Source organism: Monodelphis domestica, chromosome 4, assembly GCF_027887165.1.
Source record: "Monodelphis domestica isolate mMonDom1 chromosome 4, mMonDom1.pri, whole genome shotgun sequence".
NCBI lineage: Eukaryota > Metazoa > Chordata > Mammalia > Didelphimorphia > Didelphidae > Monodelphis > Monodelphis domestica.
The window spans coordinates 453,232,935-453,255,761 of record NC_077230.1 but is presented as its reverse complement, the minus strand read 5'-3'; the positions used below and the strand labels follow the sequence as shown (position 1 = coordinate 453,255,761).

General features: G+C 42.5%; 1 protein-coding gene across 1 annotated transcript; it reads left to right on the top strand.

Moving 5' to 3' along the window:
- The first annotated feature begins 4,666 nt into the window (after window positions 1–4,666).
- LOC103105941 (transcription initiation factor TFIID subunit 1-like) lies at window positions 4,667–21,328 on the top strand. The gene is made up of 18 exons (XM_007491734.2): window positions 4,667–4,685; window positions 5,398–5,559; window positions 6,100–6,194; window positions 7,533–7,640; window positions 8,289–8,444; window positions 8,782–8,955; window positions 12,158–12,262; window positions 12,829–13,029; window positions 13,450–13,591; window positions 13,839–13,969; window positions 14,394–14,468; window positions 14,746–14,874; window positions 15,431–15,550; window positions 17,751–17,932; window positions 18,909–19,144; window positions 19,412–19,568; window positions 20,473–20,638; window positions 21,119–21,328. The coding sequence occupies exons 1-18, from the start codon at window positions 4,667–4,669 to the stop codon at window positions 21,326–21,328; spliced, it is 2,568 nt and encodes an 855-aa protein (XP_007491796.2).
- Window positions 21,329–22,827: the final 1,499 nt, after the last annotated feature.

The window sequence follows — 22,827 nt, the reverse complement described above, 5'->3', positions numbered from 1 at the left end:
ATTTGATCTGTTTATACACATATTATCATACAAAACATATTTCCATATTGTTCATTTTTGTTAGTGAATAATCTTATAAAGCCCAGACCCCCAAACATATACCCAAATAAACACATGGTAAGTCCAAATGCTTTTATCTCTATTCCTATTCTGACAGTTCTTTTTCTGGAGGTGGATAGCAATTTTTGTTATAAGTTCCTCAGAATTATCTTGGATCATTGCATTGCCAGTAATAGCTAAGTCTATCCCATTTGGTTACTCCACAGTATTGCTGTTACTGTGTACAGAGTTTCCCTGGTTCTCTTTATTTCACTTTGCATTAGTTAATGGAGCTCTTCCCAGCTCTTTCTGAAACTATCTTGTTCATCATTCCTTACAACACAACAGTATTCTATCAGCATCATATACTACAATTTGTTCAGTCATTCTCCAATTAGTGGATATTCCTTTAGTTTCCAGCTCTTTGCCACCACAAAAAGAGTAACTATAAATATTTTTGTACTAGTAGGTTCTTTCCCATTTTTTAGATCTTGTAGTGGCATTACCAGATAAAAGGGTATACATGGTTTTATAGCCCTTTGGGCATAATTCCAAATTGCCCTCCAGAATGGTTGTCAGTTCATGATTTTTGCCCCAATCTTGCCCCATCCCCTGCAACGTTGATTATTTTCCTTTACTGTCATATTGGCCAATCTGATAGATGTGAGGTAATACCATAGAGTTTTTTAAATTTGCATTTCTCTAGTCAAGAGGGATTTAGAACATTTTTTCATGTGATTATTGATTACTTTGATTTCTTCATCTGAAAGTTGTCTATTCATATCCTTTGACCATTTGTCAATTGAGAAGTGACTTGGATTCTTATAAATTTGACTTAGTTCTTTATATATTTGAGAAATGAGACAATTATCAGAGGAATTTATTATAAAATTTTATCTCTCAGTTTGTTCTTTCCCTTCTAATCTTGGCTGTAAAATGTTTTTCCAGTTGTTTAGATCTAACTTTATTTGTGTGAAGACTATTTTTTAATTGTTCATATAATTCCTGTGTTTGTCTTGGCAAATAGATTTCCACGTATTTTATATTATATATAGTGATTTTAAATTGAGTTTCTCTTTTTAATTCTAGTTTTCTAACTCTCATTGCTCCTTGATTTTGTTGGAAATATATAGAAATGCTGATGAATTGTGTTGGTTTATTTTGCATACTGCAGTTTTGCTAAAGTTATTTCCACTAGCTTTTTAGATGATTTTCTTGAATTCCCTAAGTATACCATCATCTATGTGCAAAGAGTGATAGTTTAGTTTCCTCGTGGTCTACTTTAATCTGTTTAATTTCTTTTTCTTCTCTTTTTGCTGAAGCTAGCATTTCTAGAAAAATAAGAGAAGTGGTGATAATAGGACTTCTTTGCTTCACTCCTGATCTTATTGGGAAGGTATCTAACTTGTCCCCATTGCAGATGATATTTGATGATGATTTTAGATAGATACTACTTGTTATTTTAAGACTCATTTATTTCTGTGTTTTTGAGACTTTTTTTTTAACCCTTATCTTCCATCTTAGAATCAACACCATGTATTGGTTCTAAGGCAGAAGAGCATAAGGACTAGGCAATGGGGGTCAAGTGTCTTACCTAGGGTCACACAGCTAGGAAGTGTCTGAGGTCAGATTTGAACCCAGGACCTCCCATCTCTATCAAGGGTTTTTAATAGAAATGGGTGTTGTACTTCTTTGAAGGCTTTTTCTGCATCTATTGAGATAATCATGTCATTTCTGTTTGTTTATTGGTATGGTTAACAATGCTGATAGTTTTCCCAATATTAAGCCAGCCTTATATTCCTGGCATAAATTCCACCTGGTCATAGTGAATAATCCTTGTGATATGTTGCTATAGTCTACTTGCTAGTATTTTATTTAAGATTTGCAGCAATGTTCATTAGGGAAATAGGTCGATAATTTTCTTTTTCTCTTTTTGATCTTCCTGGCTTAGGTATTAGCACAATATTTGTGTCATAAAAAGAATTTGGTAGGACCCCTTCTTTGTTTATTTTGCCAAATAGTTTATATAAGACTAGAGTAGATTGTTCTTTAAGTGTTTGATAGAAATCACTTGTGAATCCATCTGGCCTTGTGGATTTTTTCTTAGGGAGTTCATTGATGATTTCTTCATTTTCTTTTTGTGAGATGGGATTACTTAAATATTCTATTTCTTCTTTTGCTAATAAGCAATGTATATTTTTGTAAATATTCATTTATTTTATGTAGAATGTAAAATTTATTGCCATATAATAGGGCAAAATAGTTTCTAGTTATTACTTTAATTTTCTCTTCATTGGAGGTGAATTTACCCTTTTCATTTTTGATATTGGTAATTTAATTCTCTTTCTTTTTTAAAAATGAAATTAACCAATGTTCCATTTATTTTATTTCTTTCTCCCCCATACAACCATCTCCTAGTCTTATTTATTAGTTCAATAGTTCTTTTACTTTCAATGTTGTTAATTTCTCCTTGGTTTTTAGGATTTCCAATTTAGTTTTAAATTGGGAGTTTTAATTTGTTCTTTTTCTATTTTTTCTAGTTGCATGCCTAGTTCATTGATTTGCTTTTTCTCCATTTTATTGATATCAGCTTTTGGGCACATAAATTTCCCCCTAATTGCTGCTTTGGCTGTATCCCCTAAATTTTGATACCAATATGATTCAATATCAGATTCCTTTTAAAGCCTTTTCAACTCTAAAGCCTACAATACCATGATCAAATCTAGTCCTATATGATTTAAAATCTACCTTGCTAAGGGTAGAAATTTATAAAGAAAATTATATCCCTGAATTTCAGGAGATCAGGGTGGAACCCAGAATATTTGGAAAGAGGGAGTAATAAATACTTATTGGTTGAATAAATGTGAAGGTCTATTTCAGGTACTCCTATTTGGGGGAGGAGGGGTCAATGCTGACCTGCCCCACTCTCACTGAGGGTGGTGAACTTCAGTATTCTGAGAACTTCCCTCAGGAATAAGGATGTTATGCTGGACTGGGGTAGGTGAGCATAGGCTCTAAAGAGAGATAGAAATACAATTGAATTCTTCCATAATTCATTAATTACATATTTGGCTGTAGTCACTGTCATCTCAGAGAAGTCATCTCCAGGGATAAAAAGAAAGCTGAAACCATCCCTGCCTCCATGGGGTTTCTGTTCTACTAGATAATGAGAATGGATGACTCATAAACTATTGTCCTGGTAAAGTGTCAGGTGGAACATGACTGGTCTAGGGCAGGGGACAGGGAACCTCAGATCAAGATCTTTCTTTAATGCAGGATCCAAGATGGAGGAAGAAGAAATGGTCCTACCCTTCAAAGACAGAATCTCCTCCCTAGAGGATTCCAGCAGCTCTGAGGAGGAGGATGAAAAAATGGAAGATAAAGATAATGGACAAGATTCCCCCGGATTACTTAGGGAAGTCAGACTGAGAAGTACCAGCATGCCTACAGTCACAGAGCTCTGGCCACAATTTCGTCAAGAAAAGGTAGGTTGGGGCCAAAAAAAGGGAATACCAGTGGAAGATAAAAGATGGAGGCTGACATCAAAATAGAAGACAATACCCAGTCAATTAGACAATTACAGAGAGGAAGAGAGATAGACAAACCAGAAAACATAGACAGAAAATCTAGAGTTGGATAATTAGGAAGACCCTCAGTTGAGAAAATAGAGACATTGAGGCACTGAAATAGAGGCAGACACAATGACAAAGACTCATAGATATTAAAATAGGATCACCTTCTTGAGTGATCTTGTAGACATAGCCAGTAAAAGTGTCTGAAGTTCTGGTGAATTTTTGCAGCAACAAGAGCCAAAGGAACATCTGAGTTGATGGGGGGGGGGAGGGGAAGGTGAGAGGAGGACAGCCCTCTTCTTTCTCATCACTTGGAGTAGGAGAGCACCCTGGGGAATTACTCTCTAAGTCCAACCAAAGGCCCAGTCCTCTTGACTTCTCTCTCTTTGTCTGCGGACAGAACTCACCTTACCAAGGGAAGTCAAAGCACAGGTAGTCACCTGAAGCCAATGGTCTAGATAAAGCTACTTGGGCTCAGTATTCTCTTGCAAATTTCCATTTTCTATTCCAGGCTCTTCGTTTTCTCAGACTCTTTGATAATCAGAAGACACCAACCATGTGGCAGAGGGTCAGAAGGAGAATGAGAAGGAAGAAACTAAAGAACAGACAGAATCCTTCAAAACCTATCCAGGGAAGCCCCCAGATAGTAAGGCCACCAGGCCCCGAGGAATGCCTAACAGATGATGAGGTAATGCACGGATGGAGAGGGAGGGACATTTCCATTCCAATTACATTTCCCAGTCCAAACCCCATGTCTACCCTCATAACTCCCTAAGTTACATAACATCCCACCCCCTATCATTATAACCACCCTTAAGTCTCCCTTCATTCAGGTTACTTTTATCATTCCCATTTTCACATCCATTTCTTTCCCACTCTCAGGCCCTTTTCCAAACCATTCCTTTTCCACAGTTCCTTTCCCATTCCCAACCCTACCTAATTCACGTCCTCTATTCCATCCTAGATAAAAATGAAGGCTCCAGTGGCTCCTCAGCCTGACTCTCAATTGGCTGACTGTTCCCAGGATTCTCACTTAGAGGTGGCCCCATGGCGATATGGGCCTGCCAAACTTTGGTATGACATGCTGGAGGTCTCTCCCCATGGGAGAGGTTTTGATTATGGATTTAAACTTAAAGAAAAATCACAAGAAGAAGAAGAGGCCACAACCCAAACAGACCACCCTTTGCTGAATATTGAAAACTTTTTGATGGTCACCCAAAAAACCTGGGAAGATGATATCATCTGGGATATCAGAGATGTCCAAGACTCCTCCCCTCATGCCCAGAAAGTATCTCATGCAGGATGGATTCCCTCTCAGAATATCAGATCATTTAAAGGAGGTCAGAGAGCTGGGACAATGGTGAAAATGGGGATTGAATGGGAATGAGTTTTGGTCATGGTGACAGAGTGGGTATAATGATTAGGATGGAAAGCGGGAAGGAAATGCTAATAGAGATAGAGCTGGAGCTGGACCTGGAGATGATAATACAGATAAGGATGGGGTAGGAGTGGAAATGAAGCTGAGATGAAATTTGAGATGATCATGGGGATATAGAGCTGTAGATAAAGATAGGGATGGGGATCTTGATGGAGATGGGATATCAGAGGATTGGGTGAGGGATAAAAATAGACAGGAAACAGGGATGAGAATTTATTAGGAATGGAGATGAAAATGGTAACAAGTATGAGATTGGTGATGGAATCAGTTGATTTGGGGCTAGGTCTGGTTGGGACTGACCCTAATGTAGCCATCCTAACCTTCATCCCACTCTTTACTCATTTTCAGGTGCCTGTGACCAGTCTGGTGGGTCCCTATTTGTCCCTGAGAATGATGACCTTACTTATAGCCGATGGGAAGATGATATTATTTGGGATGCCCAAGCCATGCACAAACCACTGTATCCTACAGTTCCAACCATTGATCAAGATGACAAGAACCTCATGTTATGTATGATTTTTTTTTTTATGATTCAACTCTATTGCATTACCTGCACCAGCAAGTAACAACAGGAGAGGAAAATTGTGGGAATCCCCAAATGACCTTGAAATATCTCCAAATTGGTTAATGTGGTTTGAGGTCCTGGAGAAATAGTTATGAAGGAGAAAGAGCTCAGGGTAGGAAGGCATCATGGGGAAGCAGCTTGGGATTCCATTTGGAGATAATGAGCTTCGTATCACTCTGCTTTTCAAGCAGAAGCTAGATGACAATTTTATTGGGTTGCATTCATGGAGATTGCTACAGGTTGGACAAGATGTCTCTTGGGGGCTCTCTAGTTTTTAGTGTAAGATTGAGGGATTTTGTGTTTAGATATCAGTGAAAGCTCCTTGAACTCCCAACACTGGGCCACTTAGTTCTGGAGGCAGAGTGGCCCAGTGGGAAGAATTCCTCATCTAAAGTCTAGAAGCTGTTGGCTCAAACTCTGACTTCACCTTGCACATAGTAAGGAGGTCATGGAGAATTACAAATATGTGATCTCTTTTTTCACAGTTGATATTGAGGAGCCTATAGAAGTAGAGACTTCATCCCCTAAACCATCAAGCCAGAAGGGTAAAAATATGCCAAGATGTGACATGACTGAGCAGGTGAGTGTGTTAGGGCTCTAGTGGTTCGGGAAGGGGAGTATTTCTGCGTCACAAGTGAAGGAGGGAATCTGAATATAAGAGCCCTGAGATTAGCTAGCCAAGCCATATTGTAAAATTTAAAATTAAATCTCAATAACAATACTATATTTTAAGAGATTTATTAGTGATCATTAGAAATAAATGAATAAAGAAGATACAAAATAAAGACCACATGCCCATAGCTGGTTAGTCATTTTTAGCCATCCCCACTCACCACCATCACTGCTGATGCTACATCAGAGAGGAGGAGCCTCCAAAGACCACGCCCTTTATCCTCTGTCTATAGGAAGTATGTAATGACAGGAAGTCAATGTGCTCCTGGAATATGTAGTTCTTTTTTAGGGTAACAGATTTTCAATCATATAAAATCTACCACATACACAAGGTATTATTGTTCATCCTTTCTTTCTCTTCCCCAAGAGAGGAAACCCACTGTTTACTGATGAGGAATAGCTCTTATTGTTAGAGATTTTCTAAACCCACCTCTCTGCAACTTACCCTAACCCTCTGTGGTGAGGCAACACAAGTCCATTCCCCCTTCCACAGGCCAGCTCTTCAGTTGTCTTCTCTGGCTAAATATCAGCAGATTCTGCCCCCCCCCATGACTCTCTTAAGGTCTTATTTCCAGAAGGCCCCTCCCATTATGGCCATCTTCCTGGATGCTTCCAGCTTACTTTGTAAGGATGATATGAATACCTCCTCTCTTTTTCCTTTTTCTCCTTTCTCTCCTCTCTCTTTTTCCTTCTTCAACATCTCCCTCTCTCTCCCCCTCCTCTCTGTCCGTCTCTGTCTTTCTGACTGTCTGTCTGTCTCTCTCTCACACACACACATATACACACACAAACAAATGAACATGAGGGTTAATTATCATTCTGTTTGTTACAGAGGAAGATGTCAGGACCATGATCAAAAAGTGAAGAGAGGCAAATTTAGGATTAATCTCAGGATAAATGTCCCAACAACTTTTTACTCCAAAGTGGAATGGGTTGTCCCCCATCATTTTCAGCAAAGGCCAGATAACTTCTTGTTGTGTATGTTGGAATGGGACTCCTCATTCATGTGTTTCCGTGATTTGATGGCTCCTGAGGTCTCCTGCAGTTCTGATGTTCTGTTACAAAGCTAGTGTATCAGACACTATATGCATCCTTAGGTCCCTACAAGACTCTCCTTCCCCAAGGCCAGGAGGGCAGTACTTTTTTGCCTTTCTCCTCCTGGAACAAGATTGCAGTGCTTAAGGGTTCAGTTCCATCTCAAGGTCCTTTTGTCTAATTCTATTGTCGTCTCATTGTCTCTCCCCAGACTCCAGCCTGCCTGAAAGCCAAAGACCCCTGGAACCTGTCAAATGATGAATTTTACTTCCCCCAGCAGCATGGTCTCCAGGTTTCCCTCAAAATCCCTATAATCCAAGTGAGATTCCTAGATATTTTCTCATTTCCCCCCCTCCCTGTATTGGTTCAAGAACTTTTCCAGGGTAGACCATCAGATTATCATGAAAGGGGTCCAGACTTGGAAATTCAAAGGCCATTCCCAGACTTCCTGAAGACAAGAAAAGATAGGGAAGCAAAAAAGGAACCCCCATGGGGGATGGAGATAGATATGGAGCCAGAGGCATGGGGAGGAAGACCACAATAAAGAGGAAGGAAAAGATTCAGAAAGGAAGAGAGAAATACACAAAGCCCAGAGAAACAGGGATGGGAGCAGAGACCGAAAAAGAGATCAATATACATATAGGGGGAGAGAGAGAGAGAGAGAGAGAGAGAGAGAGAGAGAGAGAGAGAGAGAGAGAGAGAGAGAGAGAGAGAGAGAGAGAGAGAACAGAAAACAGACTCAGCTAGAATGAATTAGAGGAAGAGATGGAAAAAAAGAGAAAAAATCAGTGAGGGTCCCAGAATCAGAGATGGGGGTGGGGAATAATAGGGCAGTCATCACCAGGATCCTTAGATTCCATGCCCAAGGCTGTTCAGTCTGAAGAAGAAGAGACCTCAGTGGTCATGAAGAAGACCTTTTTCTAACTCTGTCGGTCTGAACATCCCTGATGCTCTTTCTTTTCTCTAGCATTCTACTCCAGCACTGGAGCTACACTTCAGGCTCTTTCCTACCCACATGGGAGTTGAACAACTCCGCCTATTTCATCGGCCACCACTCAGGTGGTTGGGCAGAGGACCTCATCCTGTCCACAACTTGACTGTTCACATCCGAAAGAAAGCCCAGGTAAGACCATTTCAGTCTTCTCATCTGTCTTCATATATCCTTGGCCCCACCTTCATTTGGGATCAGAAATGCTAGGTCGAAAGGAGGAAGAGCTGCCCTGTGGTCAGTAGATGGGAATCAGATATTTGATTCTCTCTCTCTGCTTTGTGGTGGGACTTAGGACAACTCCCGTGGGTCATGCCTGGTAAAACAGAATATATTGAAGGGAAAGATGTAGATTTGGTGGTCTCAGGAAAATGTTTTAGTGATAAATTTGTATGGCTCTACACTTTGAATTCTTTGAGATGGAAAGGACCCTGATAAGGCCAACTGGTCTGTTTTATGCCCTCTCAACCAGAAACGGGAGCAGGAGCTACAAGCTTCAGGGGGAGGTCATATGTTTTTCATGAAGACAATCCAGGACCTGAGTGGAAAAGATGGAGATATTGTTCTGTTTGAATGGAGTGAGGAGAATCCACCATTGTTGAGCCAGGTTGGAATGGCTTCCCAGATACAGAACTATTACAAAAGGGTAAGTACTGGCTTTTGAACAGGGAGGTTGACTGGGAAGGTGGGTCTGCCTCCTGTCAAGCCATGAAGGAGACACAGTTGATTTCCGGCCACAGAGCAGTAGGTGATGGTCCACCTGTGCCCAGTGGTGCAAATTCATCAGACTTCAGTAGCCATAGTCAGTAAATGTTCCTGCAAAGTTTCTCTCTTTGTGTTTCTCCAAAGGAGCCTATCTAGCCCTCCTTGGAAACATGACATTCTCTTGGTCTGTTCCTTTCTTTCTCTCCAAGAGAGTATACCTCTTTTTGTGCATTCCAATCCTTCTTTACCTTCTGTCCTTCTCTCTTGATTCCACACCCTCCCCATTTCTCTGCTCTTTCTCTTCCTTGCTCTCTCTTGCTATCTTTCCAATTCTATTTTTGTTTTCTCTTCTCTTTTTCTGTTTTTCTTGGTTATCTCTTCATCTATTCAATCTTTCTTCTCTATCTCAAGTTCCTTCTCTATCTACTCCCATTCTTCTTTCTCTATCGGCCTCACTTTCTCATTTTTCTGCATTTCTCCTCTCTCCAATGTTATTGTCATCATCATCATCATTTTTGTCTCTCTCATTCTTCTTCAGTATTTCTATATCACCTTTTTCCTTTGCCCCTTCCTTTCTTGTCTAGTCATAACATTATCAATTGTAATTTTCATCCCTTGCCTTGAGTTCTGAATGGAGTTTAATTTTCTTTGCTTTGAATGTTGGAAATAGGCGAATAGAATAAATTTCCTCTGCATAAATCATAAACAAATTGATTTAAAAATTTTTTAATCTGATAATTTGACTCTCAAAATATTTCTTCCCAGTGGCTCACAGGGGAGTGACTCACAGAGTCAGACCCATATATTAGTCCTGCACATACGTCTGCAGGAGGATGGACCCCTCCTATGTTAACTGTCAGAAAAACCCAGCACCCACATGTTTGGCAATTTCCAAATTCATGGTTGGAAATCACATTAGAGTATCTAGGTGTCAGAAAAGATAATAACCCTTATGCTTGGACGCCCCTCTCATATGTTCCCAATCCTTACTTCTTGTAAGTAATTACCACTATTTTTTCTGAAAACAATTTAAAATTGTATAACTATTCATGTAAAGCCACCAATTGTATTTTTCCATCTCTTATGTCTACCACTGATCAGGTTGTTCTCCTGAGACAATCACTATTTGTTATGCTTCCTATAAAAACTTCAGGTCCTTGCTATCCAGATCCAAAAGTTTATACCCTCCAATTGATTATTATTTATAGGTTGGCTCATTGCAGAAGCTATCACCCTAGTAACCCTTATAGCCACTGCAGTCACTTCCACAGTAGCACTCACCAACACTATACACCCAGCCACTTATGTTAATAAAATTTCAGAAAATGTTTCTCATGCTTTAGGAACCCAGGAAATTATAGATTCAAAATTACAAGGTCAACTTGATGCCTTAGAAGGTACGGTTTTTTATCTAGGAGAACAGATATCAGTTATAAAAATGAAAGACCATCTCCAAAGCAATGGAGGATACAAATCAATTTGTGTCACCCCACTCCCTTATAATTCTTCCCAATACAAGTGGAATAGCATTGTACAACATTGTTAGGAGTTTGACATCACAAAAACATTAGCTTAGACCTATACACCCTCCATCAGGAAGTATCGAGTATGTCCCAAACACAACTCACACTCACCTCACCAGAAGAAGTTGCAGCACAGTTCACAAGAGTTCTAAAAAAATTAGCCCCACACCCAAGAATCATTTTTCCCCCAATAGGAATTGGAATTGGAATATTCATTCTTATTCTCTCTTTTTTTTCATTTTTAGTCAGCATCAAGTGCATCCACCTCAGAAATCAAAAACTGATTTCAAGCATATACTTACTCCAGATGCATTTGTCTGATTTGAATAAAAAAAGGAGCAGATGTGGGAGCAGCACAAGAAGATCAGGGGCTTCCATGCCCAAAGCACTCCAGGATGTAAAACTTCTGGGTAGATAGGAAGTTAGGGGCTTTCCATTCAGCAAGGCTATGGAAAGAAGCCCAGAACATCCCAGAATGCAAGATCTCTAGGTAGCCATTAACTTAGAATTAGTAAGACACATAGCTTTTCCCCTTAGCATGAATCCAACCCATTTTTCTTCCAAGTTACCAGATGTTTTGCCAAGAAATCACTGGTGCAAGAATTTAATTAGGAACCTAGCCGGGGAGTCACCCACTGAATTATTGAACCCAGCTAGGTAATCACATATTGACATATTGATCCATTACATATAGAAAACTCCTGTCTGAGATCTCCAAAGTAACCCATGTTCATTATCCTTATCTTGTGAGTCATTACCTATCATTGTTTCTGTATGAAGATTACCTAATCCCTTTACCTATGTCATTTACCCTATAAATTGTAGACCCCATCCCAATAAACTTTTGTCACCACTCTAAGAAGCTGTCTGCATAGCTCTTAGTTGGCACAGACCCTCCTGTAATCCCAAAATACATCCTCTTCTCCCTGGCTTGGTGACCTACAAAGCTATTTTCAGAGTCAGACTCTGGCTTAATGGCATAATGAAGGAAAATTTTGCTGCTACTCCCCCAAATTCCATAGCCATGACTCTATTCTGAACTTTAAGGACTTCACAGACCAGCACTGACTTTCCTTTCAAGCTACCTAGAACAAACCACTGTGGTCAACCAGACCAACATGATTATCCTCTAATTCTCCTCCCTTCCTTGGAGCAGGTATCTCTCTCTTTCCCTTGTACCTCTTCTTCCCCATTCTTTTATCCTTCAAGACTCACCTCTCATAGAGAGACCTCCTGGTAATGGGAATATGGGACAGCTAGATGGTACACTGAATAGAGTGTTGGGCCTGAAGTCAGAATGAGTTCAAATATAGCCTCAGATACTTTCTAGTTGTGTGATCCTGGAAAAGTCACTTCTCCCTGTTTGCCTCAGTTTCTCATCTGTAAAAATGAGCTGGAGAAGGGAATGGCAAAGCATTCAAGTGTCTTGGTCAAGATAATCCCCAAATGGGGTCATGAATAGTCAAACATAACTGAAATGACTATACAACAACAACAAATGGGCACATAAGCTGAAGGGAGACTTGAGGGGCTACTGCCTGGGGATCCTGGGAGTTAGACAACCACCTTGGAACAAATGGATAGTTCCTCTGCTAAAGCTCTCTTCTTTCTTGTCTATAGAAAATTGGGAAGGACTCTGGACCTCCTGCCTATAAATATGGGAACCTTGTATTCTGTTCAACCTCACCCTTCTTGGGACAGCTCCAAGCTGGACAGTTCTTACAGGTAAAGTATTTTCTTATTTTCATCCTAGGTGTATACGAGCCAGGGCTCCAGCAGCCAGATGTACTAAGCATTACAACTCTCTCCATCTCTGCCCTTCTGAATCACCTCTCTCTTTCTTGGATTCCATCATCTTTTCTTATCTTTACCTCTTCCATTCCTTCTCTGAGTCTGTCTCCCCTTCCTTTCTCCCTCACTATTTCTATCAAAGTCTCCCTCCCTCCCTAGCCCCCTCTCTCCTTTTATTCTTTTTCCTTGTGTCTATTCTCACTGAAACTAGAGAAAGGGGCGAGTTCTAACAATTATGGGAGGGAAGGGACCCCAAAAGAATTCTATCAGTAGGAGACAGCACTTGAGAATTGTAAAGGAAGCTAGAGAGTCTGCCAGGCGCAAGTGAAGACTTTAAGTGTCTTCTAGGCATAGGTCACAGATAGTGCAAGTGTGGGAAAGTAGGAGAAAGGGACTTCTGGGGAAGAGTCAGGTGACCATTTTGGTTGGGAAGCTGAATGGGAGAGCCGTTAAGTCCGTCTGCCAAAGTAGATGGAAAATACATTCTCTTCTCTCAATAGGCTTTGGAGAATAATCTTTTTCGGGCTCCCATCTATGCACATGAGATGGCAGGCACAGACTTCTTGGTTGTGGTGACAAACACAGGCTGTTTTCTGAGGGAAGTGAAGGACATATTTGCCATCGGGCAGCAGTGCCCACTGGATGAAGTTCCTGCCCCCAAATCAAAAATGGCAAAGAATTACAGCCATACCTTCCTCCAGGTAATATGTGGGTGGGCTGGGGGATGCTGTGGAGTTGGACATGGGAGAATGCCTCAGGGACAGGGCTGGTGCCAAGAAAGCCAAGGGACTTGGGATCTCTCTGATGTAGTTCTGCTCCACTAAAGAAGTACGAGGGGATCAAGGTTCTGAGACTCCAGGTGGCCTGAGCTGACTCTGATTCCTGGAAGGCCTGGGAACCCAGGCTCAGAATTAGGCCACAGAGGCTAGTGTGTGTGAATGAGTTGTGTTCCTGGAAGCTGTGAATAGGGAAGAATTAGAGATTGCCAAGTTGGGCTGGGGAAGGGAGGGAGAAGATTAAGGATGATAGGATGGCCTTAGCAATATGGAAGAAGAGGGCTACAGGTCTCAGGCTTTTTTTCAGTCCCTCTTTCCTGCTCACCTTCTTTTTCCACCCTTCAGGTTTTTATATACAGACAGTTTCAGAACAGCCCTTTCAGACCTCGGAGGATTCGCATGGAGGTCATCCGCAAGGCCTTCCCCACACTTTCTGAGACTAGTATCAGAAGGAGGCTTGTTATGTGTTCAGATTTCCATCGGTCAGGTAAGGGGACAAATACAGAGGGACTAAGAATGGTAAAAGGAATGATGAGGGATAGAGAAAGAAGGGCTGATAGGTGGCAGGGGGCAGCCTTCAGAAATGGCCTGTTAAGGAAGATGGGAATGTACGGGAAGAAATGCTGGTGAGCCTCAACTGCTACGATGAGGCAGTAGGGAGGAAGCATGGAGGTAGGGTTGAAGCTTGGCCTATTTCTTGCTTTCCTGCTAGAGTAACTGGTGCTGTCTTTCAGGGATCTATTTTAATTGGTGGGTACTAAAGGCTCGATTTCGCCTGCCAAGTGAAGAGGAGCTGAGGGTCATGATGACTCCAGAGAAATGTTGTGCTTTATATAGCATGCTGGCTGCCCAACAGCGTCTCAAGGTCAGTATGTCCATTTTCTTGGTGAATGGGGTGGGGAAGGTGGCAGGGAATGGGAGAAGAGAAGTGATATGTGGTCATGGAATGAAGGCTGACCTGGGCATCAGTTTAAATCCCAATTATACTGCTTAATAACTGGACCTTGGGTGGTAAATCACTTGGATTTGTTGGCCTCTGGGGACATTTCCTGCTATAATTTTAGATCCTCTGAGAAGTCCCAGATCTTAGGCAAGGAAGATGGCCCTGCTCAAAAGGGAATCCCCATTTTCCTTGGGGCCATTTGTATTCCATCCCTGTCTTGTGATTGTGAGTTCCTCAAGGGAAGGGACTATCTTTGACAAGTCCAGTGCCTGGCTCATAGTAGGTGCTTAATAGATGTTTATGGGATGATTGAATGACTGTACTGTGACACCATTTGTCTCTCCAGGATGCTGGCTATGGGGGAATATCTCTCCTAGACACAGAGGGGACCAATGATGACAGCACATATCTGGATGATGAGGTAACTTTGGGTTTTGGAGACTTAATCCTGACCTTCTGAAGCCCCTGGTATGAGAGGAGAAAGCGAGGCTCTACCTTGGAAGATTCCCAAAGGAAGGTCTAATTTATGAAGAGAAAAATATTTAATTCCCAAGTACCATTTCCTTTCAAATATTACTCCCTACTCTCAATTAGGAAAAGTCACCATTTTGGAAGAAGCAGAGAATTTGGGTGAGGGGGGAATCTTAATTCTGAGCCTTCCACTCAGACTAACCTGGATTCCTTGCCTTGAACACTAGGTCCAGGCGGCCCCATGGAACACAACTAGGACCTTCCTAGCAGCCACTAAGGGGCAGTGCCTCCTGGAAGTGACAGGAGCGGCTGACCCCACAGGCTGTGGGGAGGGCATCTCCTATGTCAAACTCAAGGTGAGCTGACTGAGCTTCAGTCAGGGAAAGGATGGGGTATGGGAAAATTCTGAGTTGGAAGGGATGGGAACAAGGGTTGGAGAAATGTGAAGGAAAGGATGAAGGGATTGAGCTAAGGGTAGTACGACTGAGGTTGGGTAGAAACATTATGGACTAGAGGGATGGGGGACTGAGGAAGATGTAGAAGGATAGTGTGTAGGGATGATGAAATAAAACCATTTGGCCTGCTGGTTAGGGACTGGGTGATCAAGGATGGACTGATTGGGAGCAGAGGATGGAGAAAAGGAGATATCGAGAGGAAATCTTAGAGGGTAAAGGATGAAGGGATCTATGGGTGAGGCCTGCAGAGACACACAACTTGAAACATAAATGATAGAGAGATTCTGGTGGGATACGGTGCCAGGACTGGGTTATGGAAAGAAGAATGTTGGGCTGATGACTGTTAAGGTGTAAATCAGAGGACGATACAAGGAATCTTGGTGTAGGGATTGGGAGGAGTACCTCAGGTGGTTGAGCCATGCCCTAGCTGTCTGGATCTTACTGTCTGATATTGCAGCAGGAGAACAAAACCCATACGGATGTGGGGAGGGTGATGGGCACTGATGCAGACCTCCGACGTCTTACCCTGAGAGAAGCTCAGAAGTTCCTGAGGACATTTGGGGTCTCCGAGGAGGAGGTGAGTAGGTATTTCTTGTGGCAGACAAGCATTGGTCTAAGAGCTATAGCTCTCCCTCTTCCTTAGGGATGCCAGTCCAACTGGGTCCTTTACCCTTGCTGCTGGCCCAGGCAGAGGGCCAAGTGTTTATAGATACCTTTTGAGTCAACAAAGTCCCTGTTGCCCACTGAGAATAAGACTCCAGGAAAAAAACTCCTCCACACCCTGTGGACCTCCACAATCTGGTCCCCAGTTCCTTTTTAGTCCCAATTTTCTAATTTTCCTTTTCTCTACTCTTCATTGCTGTCAAAAAAGCCTTCCACATAGGACCCTCCTCTATGCCTTGGAACGAGTGGTCTTCTGGTTCTGCAATGCCTTTTTACTTTATCTAACTCTTATGTTATCTTACTGAGCTACCTTCCAAGCTCAGCTCAGGCATGACCATGTTCTGTGGGAAGATTGTCCTCAGTCACCCATTACAGTCACCCCTTCTTGCCATTATTCTGAAGCTACTTTCTATTGACTTCATTGTTTATATTCATTGCTACTTTCTTTTGACTTCATTGTTTATATGCCATCAGAAAATTTCTGATTCTTCTGGGTTACCCAAAGAAGAGTGGAGACACTGTTCTCTCCATTTCTCTGGCCTTAGCTGACCCTACTCAACCCACTGGGACTAATTCAATGAGTAATTCAATCTCCCTTAGCCCCAGACAACCTGGCACATGAAAGGAGTCATGGCACCTTGGGACACAATTTGACACAATTCAACAAATATTTAGGATACATCACTCGTTATGTGCAGAGCCCCATCCTGAGGGCAGGAGATACAAAGATGGGGACTGACAAGATTCCTGCCTTCCTGCTGCTGAAATTCTAACAGGTGTGACAAGGAAATCACTTTTAAAAGACTGATATATATTAATTTAAGGTCGCCAAGGAATTCAGCTATGTAATTCCTTAATGAAAACTCAAGTCAGCCGTCAACCTTTTATGGAGTTTTAATTACAAACAGGAGGAAGAAAGGAATTAGAGATAGAGAGATAGAGGTAGAGAGAAAGGGGAGAGAAGGGAATAGGGCTTAAATACCCCTTCTGTTTAGGCTGGGCCAAAAGGCCCAAGCCCTTAGATAGCTGGGGCAAAGAAAGGAGATCAGTCCCTATTACTCACATGACCAAAATGGAGAAACAGTCTCAGAGCCCCCACCTTCAGCTTCCTTCAGAGCAAGCTTCTCAGAGCACCCTGCAACCACTCCGACAAAAACCTAAAAACCCCCTCCAGTCTTCAGACCCCCCTATCCTTAAGGAAACCATCCAAGTTCCCTCCCCTCAGTCCTCACATCTACCAATCACCTGTCCATCAATTTCCCTGTGCCAATGGAGGCTCTAGCTTAACCCAGGACTGCCCAGAGGTCTCTGACTTTGCACATGTCTGTTGAAGGTCATATTTTCAAATAATTAAATCTTTGATCCTTTGCTACAGCCCTTCCTAAATCCTGTTAACCTGAGTAGGGTAGAGATTGGAATAATTAAATTTTGATCTAGGCTGCAGCCCTTACTCAATCCTGTTAGGACTGAATAGGGTGGAGATTGATTCCAAGAATCTCCATTGTATCAATTCTAAAATCAATCATGACTCAAAGAACTTCCTGCTCTATGCTTAAGCATAGGTCAAAGTCCTTTCCATTGTTCAGCAAAAGGTTTCTGTCCTAAAGTAATCTTAAGAAGGGAGGAGAAGGAACCTCCCATGCCAATGGGATTCACATTCCAATAGTCAAGACCCACTATCAATAGGAAATTTTTCAAGTATGAAATTTCCCAATGGTGAAATTTCCAACATTTATAAGTCTAAGAAATTTTGAGGTTTACACAGGGGACAGGATATCCATCAATATGAGTTAAGGGAAAGACTGAGAGTGAGGGAGAAGGAAGATACACAGTGCTATGGATGAATTTTGGGACCCAGGGATGACTTGCCACTAAGTGGAGGGCAGGTGAGAGATGGTGGAGGGAATGAAGGAAAACTTTAGAGAAGAGGAAATGCTTTTCTTGAAGGAAGAAAATTATTCCTACTGGTAGAGATATAGCCAGAGTTCATTCCAGGCATGAGAGGGTTAGGGGCCAGGTAGCCTAAGTGAGGGGAAGGAGGTGGAAGAGGATCAGAGGCATTCAGGGAAAGTTAGAAAACTCAAAATGGATATTTTCTCCCATGTCTACATCAGATCAAGAAGCTGTCCCGCTGGGAGGTGATTGCAGCTGTTCGAGCCTTGTCTACCGAGAAACTCAGCTCAGGGGCCAAGCCTGGAACCCTTACCAGATTTGCACGGATGTCCCAGTCCTTAGGAGCAGAGCAGCAGAAACACTTCCAGCAAGAGGTTCAAAGAATTTTTGACCTCCAAAACAGGTATGGTTGATAGGTGGGACAAAAATTTCAGGATCCAGGGCTGGGAAGGAATCCCTTAGTTTAGAGGGGGAAAGGAGGGACTATACCTTTGGGTATCCTCATGGAGCTATCCCTGAAAACATGTCTCTGTGGAAAGATCTTTAGTTCTCTGCAAGACTTTGTATTTATATGGCTCCGGGATTCTCAGAGAGGGTCTCTGAGTGGTATGTCTCTTTGTTTCACATCTATCTCCATGTCTGTGTGTGTTTCCTAGTCTTTTTTTCTGTCTTTATAAGTCTCTAAGACTCTCTGGGTGTGTCTGCCTCAGTGAGAACATCAGCATCTCTAGGAAGATCTCAGTGGCCCTCTCTATGTCTCAGCAATTTTTCTCTGTGTCCCTCTCTCACTCTGTCTCTGAAGATAAGTGAGTATGATTCTATTTCCTTTTGGGATGATTTTGGGGGCTCTCTGCCTCCTTGGGGCTCCTGGAGGGTGTCTGAGAACCTAGGTGTCTCTCTGGGAGTTTCACATGTGTCTGAGAATCTTCAGAGGTCCTGGAAGAGCATGTGTGTGACAAAGTTTCTCTCCCCTCCCATCTGCACATGTGCTTGCCTCTGGGTGACATGTGTCTCCCCCTGTTATATACTATCTTCCCACCTCTATGTCATTGGATTCTCTGTGCCCTGAGGTATCTTTGGTCCCTGATGGGAGAAGTTGATCCTGGGACTCAAGACCACTAGTCAGACTGACATCCAGGACCAATTTAAGTTGAAGTCAGGCTTTGCTCCTCACCAGACCCCACCAGATTCCTTCAGTATGTCTATGATTGCCTGGCTAGTAGTATAAAGATTTCCTTGCTCCAATTTCCTCTCTGGGCTAAGGTCTTTCAGAACATCTAACCTGAAGGTATGTTCCTTCTGGTAGAGGACAAATGTGGGTCATGATGCCTAGGATCCATTCTCCAGTCTACTTAACCACCCCCTTCTGGCCTTCTCAGGGTCCTAGCTTCTACTGAGGTGCTGTCCACAGACACAGACAGTAGCACATCAGATGAAGAAAATGGTCAGAACATAGACAAGATGTGTCATGAAGTGGAGAGCTTGCTGGATGGTAAGATGAACCCTAAAAAGCTGCAGAGACAGAAGGAAGAAGAGGAGTACCAGGAAATGAAGCGACTGATGCTTGGAGATGGAAACACTCACCTTCAAGACAAAAGCAAGGGAAAAAAGCAGGGTATGTGATGGAGGAAGTGGGATGTCTTGAGGTGTGCCATGCTCATGGCTGAAGTGGGAAGTGGAATGACTTAGGTGAAGCAGGACAAGCTTCCTGCGCAGAAAGTTGAGCATTCCACAACTTTACAAGTACCTCTGAAATGCCATGGCTCTCCTTCTACCTCCTTCTTTTCTCTTTCTTCTTTGTCTCTGCCTCCTTCATTGTCCCTCTGGACCTTCTCATCCCTATGTCTCACTTCCTCTCTTCATCTTTCTAACTTACTCATAGACAGTGACTCACCCACCTTGGATCCTTCATCTCTGATTATCCACCGAACATATATTGATGATTCTGGCCAGAAGTATGAGAGGAGTGAAATAGTCCAGGACCCAGCAGTGATCAAAGCATATATTCATGTGAGGACCACCAAAAGTGAGGATTTCATGTAAGTTCAAAGACATAAGTGGGAGTGGGGTGAGAGTGGAAGTGGAGGTGGTGTTGGGAGTCATCTGATGAGGGTATCTGAAAAGGGGGGTTGACTAATGTTGAGGGAGAGCTCAGAAAGAGTCTGATCAATTTGGGCAAAAAGCTTACTAAGAAGGACTAATAGGTTTAATCAGGGGAATTAGATCCTCAGTTACCAAAGAGGTCTATATTGCATGAAGTGGGGAAAGGATTCTTGAGCTAGCTTTGGGTCCAAAGTCTGCTGTGTGATCTGGGGCAAATTATTTCCTCTCTGTACCTTAATTTCTGCCTCTGTAAAATCAGAGCATCTAGGTTGCACAGTGGATAGAGATGGGAGTCAGAAGATCTGAGCTCAAATCAGTCTCTGATACTTCCTAACTGTGTGACTCTGGGCAAGCTCCTTTTTCCTCATCTGTAAAATCCAGCTGGAGAAGAAAATTACAAACCACTCCAGTATCTTTACCAAGAAAACTCCAAGTGAGTTTGTGAAAAGTAGGACAATGCCAGAACAACAAACATGGGTGTGGGGTGGAATGGAGTAACAATCTCTATCCTACCAACTCCCAGGTGTGTGACCACAATTGTGCAAATCACACCAATTCTTTTTAGTTTTATTTGTCATGATATAACGGGGAATGAGTGTCTCTGCTCAGCATGCCTCCCTGAACTGGTCCTGTTGAGGGAAAAAGTAGTCTTGAGATTGGGTGGGAGATTATGTAGGCTGTGGCTCCATGCAGAGATATGAGATCTGGCTACCAGGCATTTGGGATTAGGATGCCCAACTAGATTTTGACTGTGGATATGAGTGGAGACTGTGTCCTAGAAGGGCCCCCTAGGATGAGTCTGGTAGGTTGATTCTGAAAGGTCTTCCTTTGTTGGGACAGTCGGCAGATCTCTCAACTAGATGAGCAGAAACAACAAGAATTGCGGAAAGAGAAGAAGAGACTCCAAGATAGAGTTCGTCGAATGGAAATATCAGAAAAAATGAAAGAAAAGAAGGCACATCTTTCCCCAAAGAAGCTTCTGAAGCCAGAGACCCCCAAACTGAATGTGAGTTAAGGACCTGTTTTAGGTCCTCTGGGGATAGGGAAAATTCCAAGACTTTAAAAGAGTGAGAATCAGGGATCAGCACCAAGGTTCAAGAGGTCCTTCCAGTGTGTCTCTGCTCCCAAAGGTTGTAAAGAAACATGGGATCTTCCCATTGCAGTATGAATGTCAATGAAATGACCAGTTCCAGATAGGCCATTCTCCTAACCCTTGGCCTATATTCATCCCTTTTGGTAATGCTCCTTGAATTCTGATTTTTCTCTGGGAGTTAGTTGTCTTGTGAACCTTGGTATGACCTACATTTCCCAAGCCTAAACTTTGACCCTCTATGTGGCAGCCTGACTTCCAGTGCCCCAGATTTTATGACCATGTTTGATGATGCTGGTGAAAAATGTTTAACCTGACCTGGGATCTTGGGATTGGGATTGGAGAGCTCAAAATACCAAAGTAGTGCAATCTTTGATACCTTTCTTCCTTCTGTAGCTAATATGTGGTGCCTGTGGATCTATTGGCCACATGAAGACAAACAAGATGTGTTCCAAGTACTGCCCACCCAAGGACCTGGCTCCCAGGCTCAGGGCCATGACCAAGGAGCAAGAGGAAAGGGAACTGGCTAGACGACTCCCTCAGGATTCCCTTATCAAAATCCAAGGAACGAAAATGTTCATGAAGAAAAAGCTAGTGGAAGTGTAAGAAGAACAAGAGAAAGGGTTGGGAGAAGTGGCTACAATCCAGTCATTCCTCATGATTTGTCTAGGGCACATGACGGGGTGGATACATGCAAGAGACATGGGGTTCAGGGACCCCAGATCTTTGTGACAGAAGCATGACTCCTCTGAAGTAGCTTTCCAACCATTTGGAAATAAGGTCTATCAGAGGCTTGTGTGGGAGGGAAGGGGTTGGGTTGCTTTCGATGCAGATATTATTATGGTCAATCTCCTTTCCTTCAGAGACTTAATACCAGACTGGGGCTAATGGGAATGCTTCAATGCTCCAGAATGAATCTGGAGTAGTGACATAGTGAGGGAACATTTGGAATGAGATGGGAATTCAGGGTTGGCAGATTGTCTCATAACTATCCCTTTTTTGCAGCATACATGAAGTCCAAAGGGAGACTAAGAAGATGGTGATTGAGAAACAAACCTTGCCCCACAAGAGCCAGTTCAGCAAACATCAGAAAAGAGTATCTATGCATATGGATCCTGATGAAGGCTTAAGTTGTATCAGGGTAAGATTGATCATAGAACCAGGAGCTGGAGAGCTGGGAGGGTCCTTAGAAAGTAGTCTCTTTGTGGTAGGAATGTTTTCTGTATTAGGTGAAGAACTAAGGTCCAGAAGAGGGAAGTGATTTACCCAAGCTCCCCAACTAAGGAAGGGGCAGAATCAGGAATTTAACCCTGATTCCTGAGTCCAAATCCTGGACCCTAACCTTTGCCCCATGCCCCAACTCATTGTCTGCAGGAGGAGCTCACTGGATCTCTGACACTTAAGTGCCAGATCCCAGCCTTTACTCACTTTCTGTCCTCATCTGTCTGGGTCCTTCACCCTTGTGAAGCATCATCTTTAGTTCCCTTAGCTTCTGAGTGTGGCCAAATCTTTGGAATGTTCTGAGGAATCTCAGCATAAATGCTAGGATCACATGTTAGCTGGTCCATCTTCAGGAATGAGTCATATCCCTAACTCAAATTTACAAATTTCTCTAGTGATATTCTACTCTAGGTCATTAGCTGCTCCCTCTCAGCCATTTCTTTTATCCATGTCAAAAATGGCAACACTGGGAAGAATGAGGAGAGTCCTATTTTGTCATCCTACTGAGCTCTGAAAACCAGTGTTTCAGATTAATCTGAGCCAGGCCAAAGTCTGTAATTATATTAGGTAGCTTTATATATCAAATGATCCCATGACTCCTTGTGGTACATTGGTGGAAAGCCTTTCCTGAGTTCCTGATTTGATCTTGAGCCTCAAATGCTGCACTTTCTTTCTCCTTCTCCAAACCCTCAAATGTTCTAGGAAAGAGACAGGAAATATAATCAAGTTTTGCTTATTTTCTCTGCAGAATTCATGTCGACCTGCTCCTCCTGGCCCTCTATCCAAGAGACATAAAAAATCTTCTCATCCAGTATCGTCTCCCCTGTATCCTTCAAAAAATCCTAGGAAGACTTCTTCTGGAAAATTCACAGACAAATCATCTC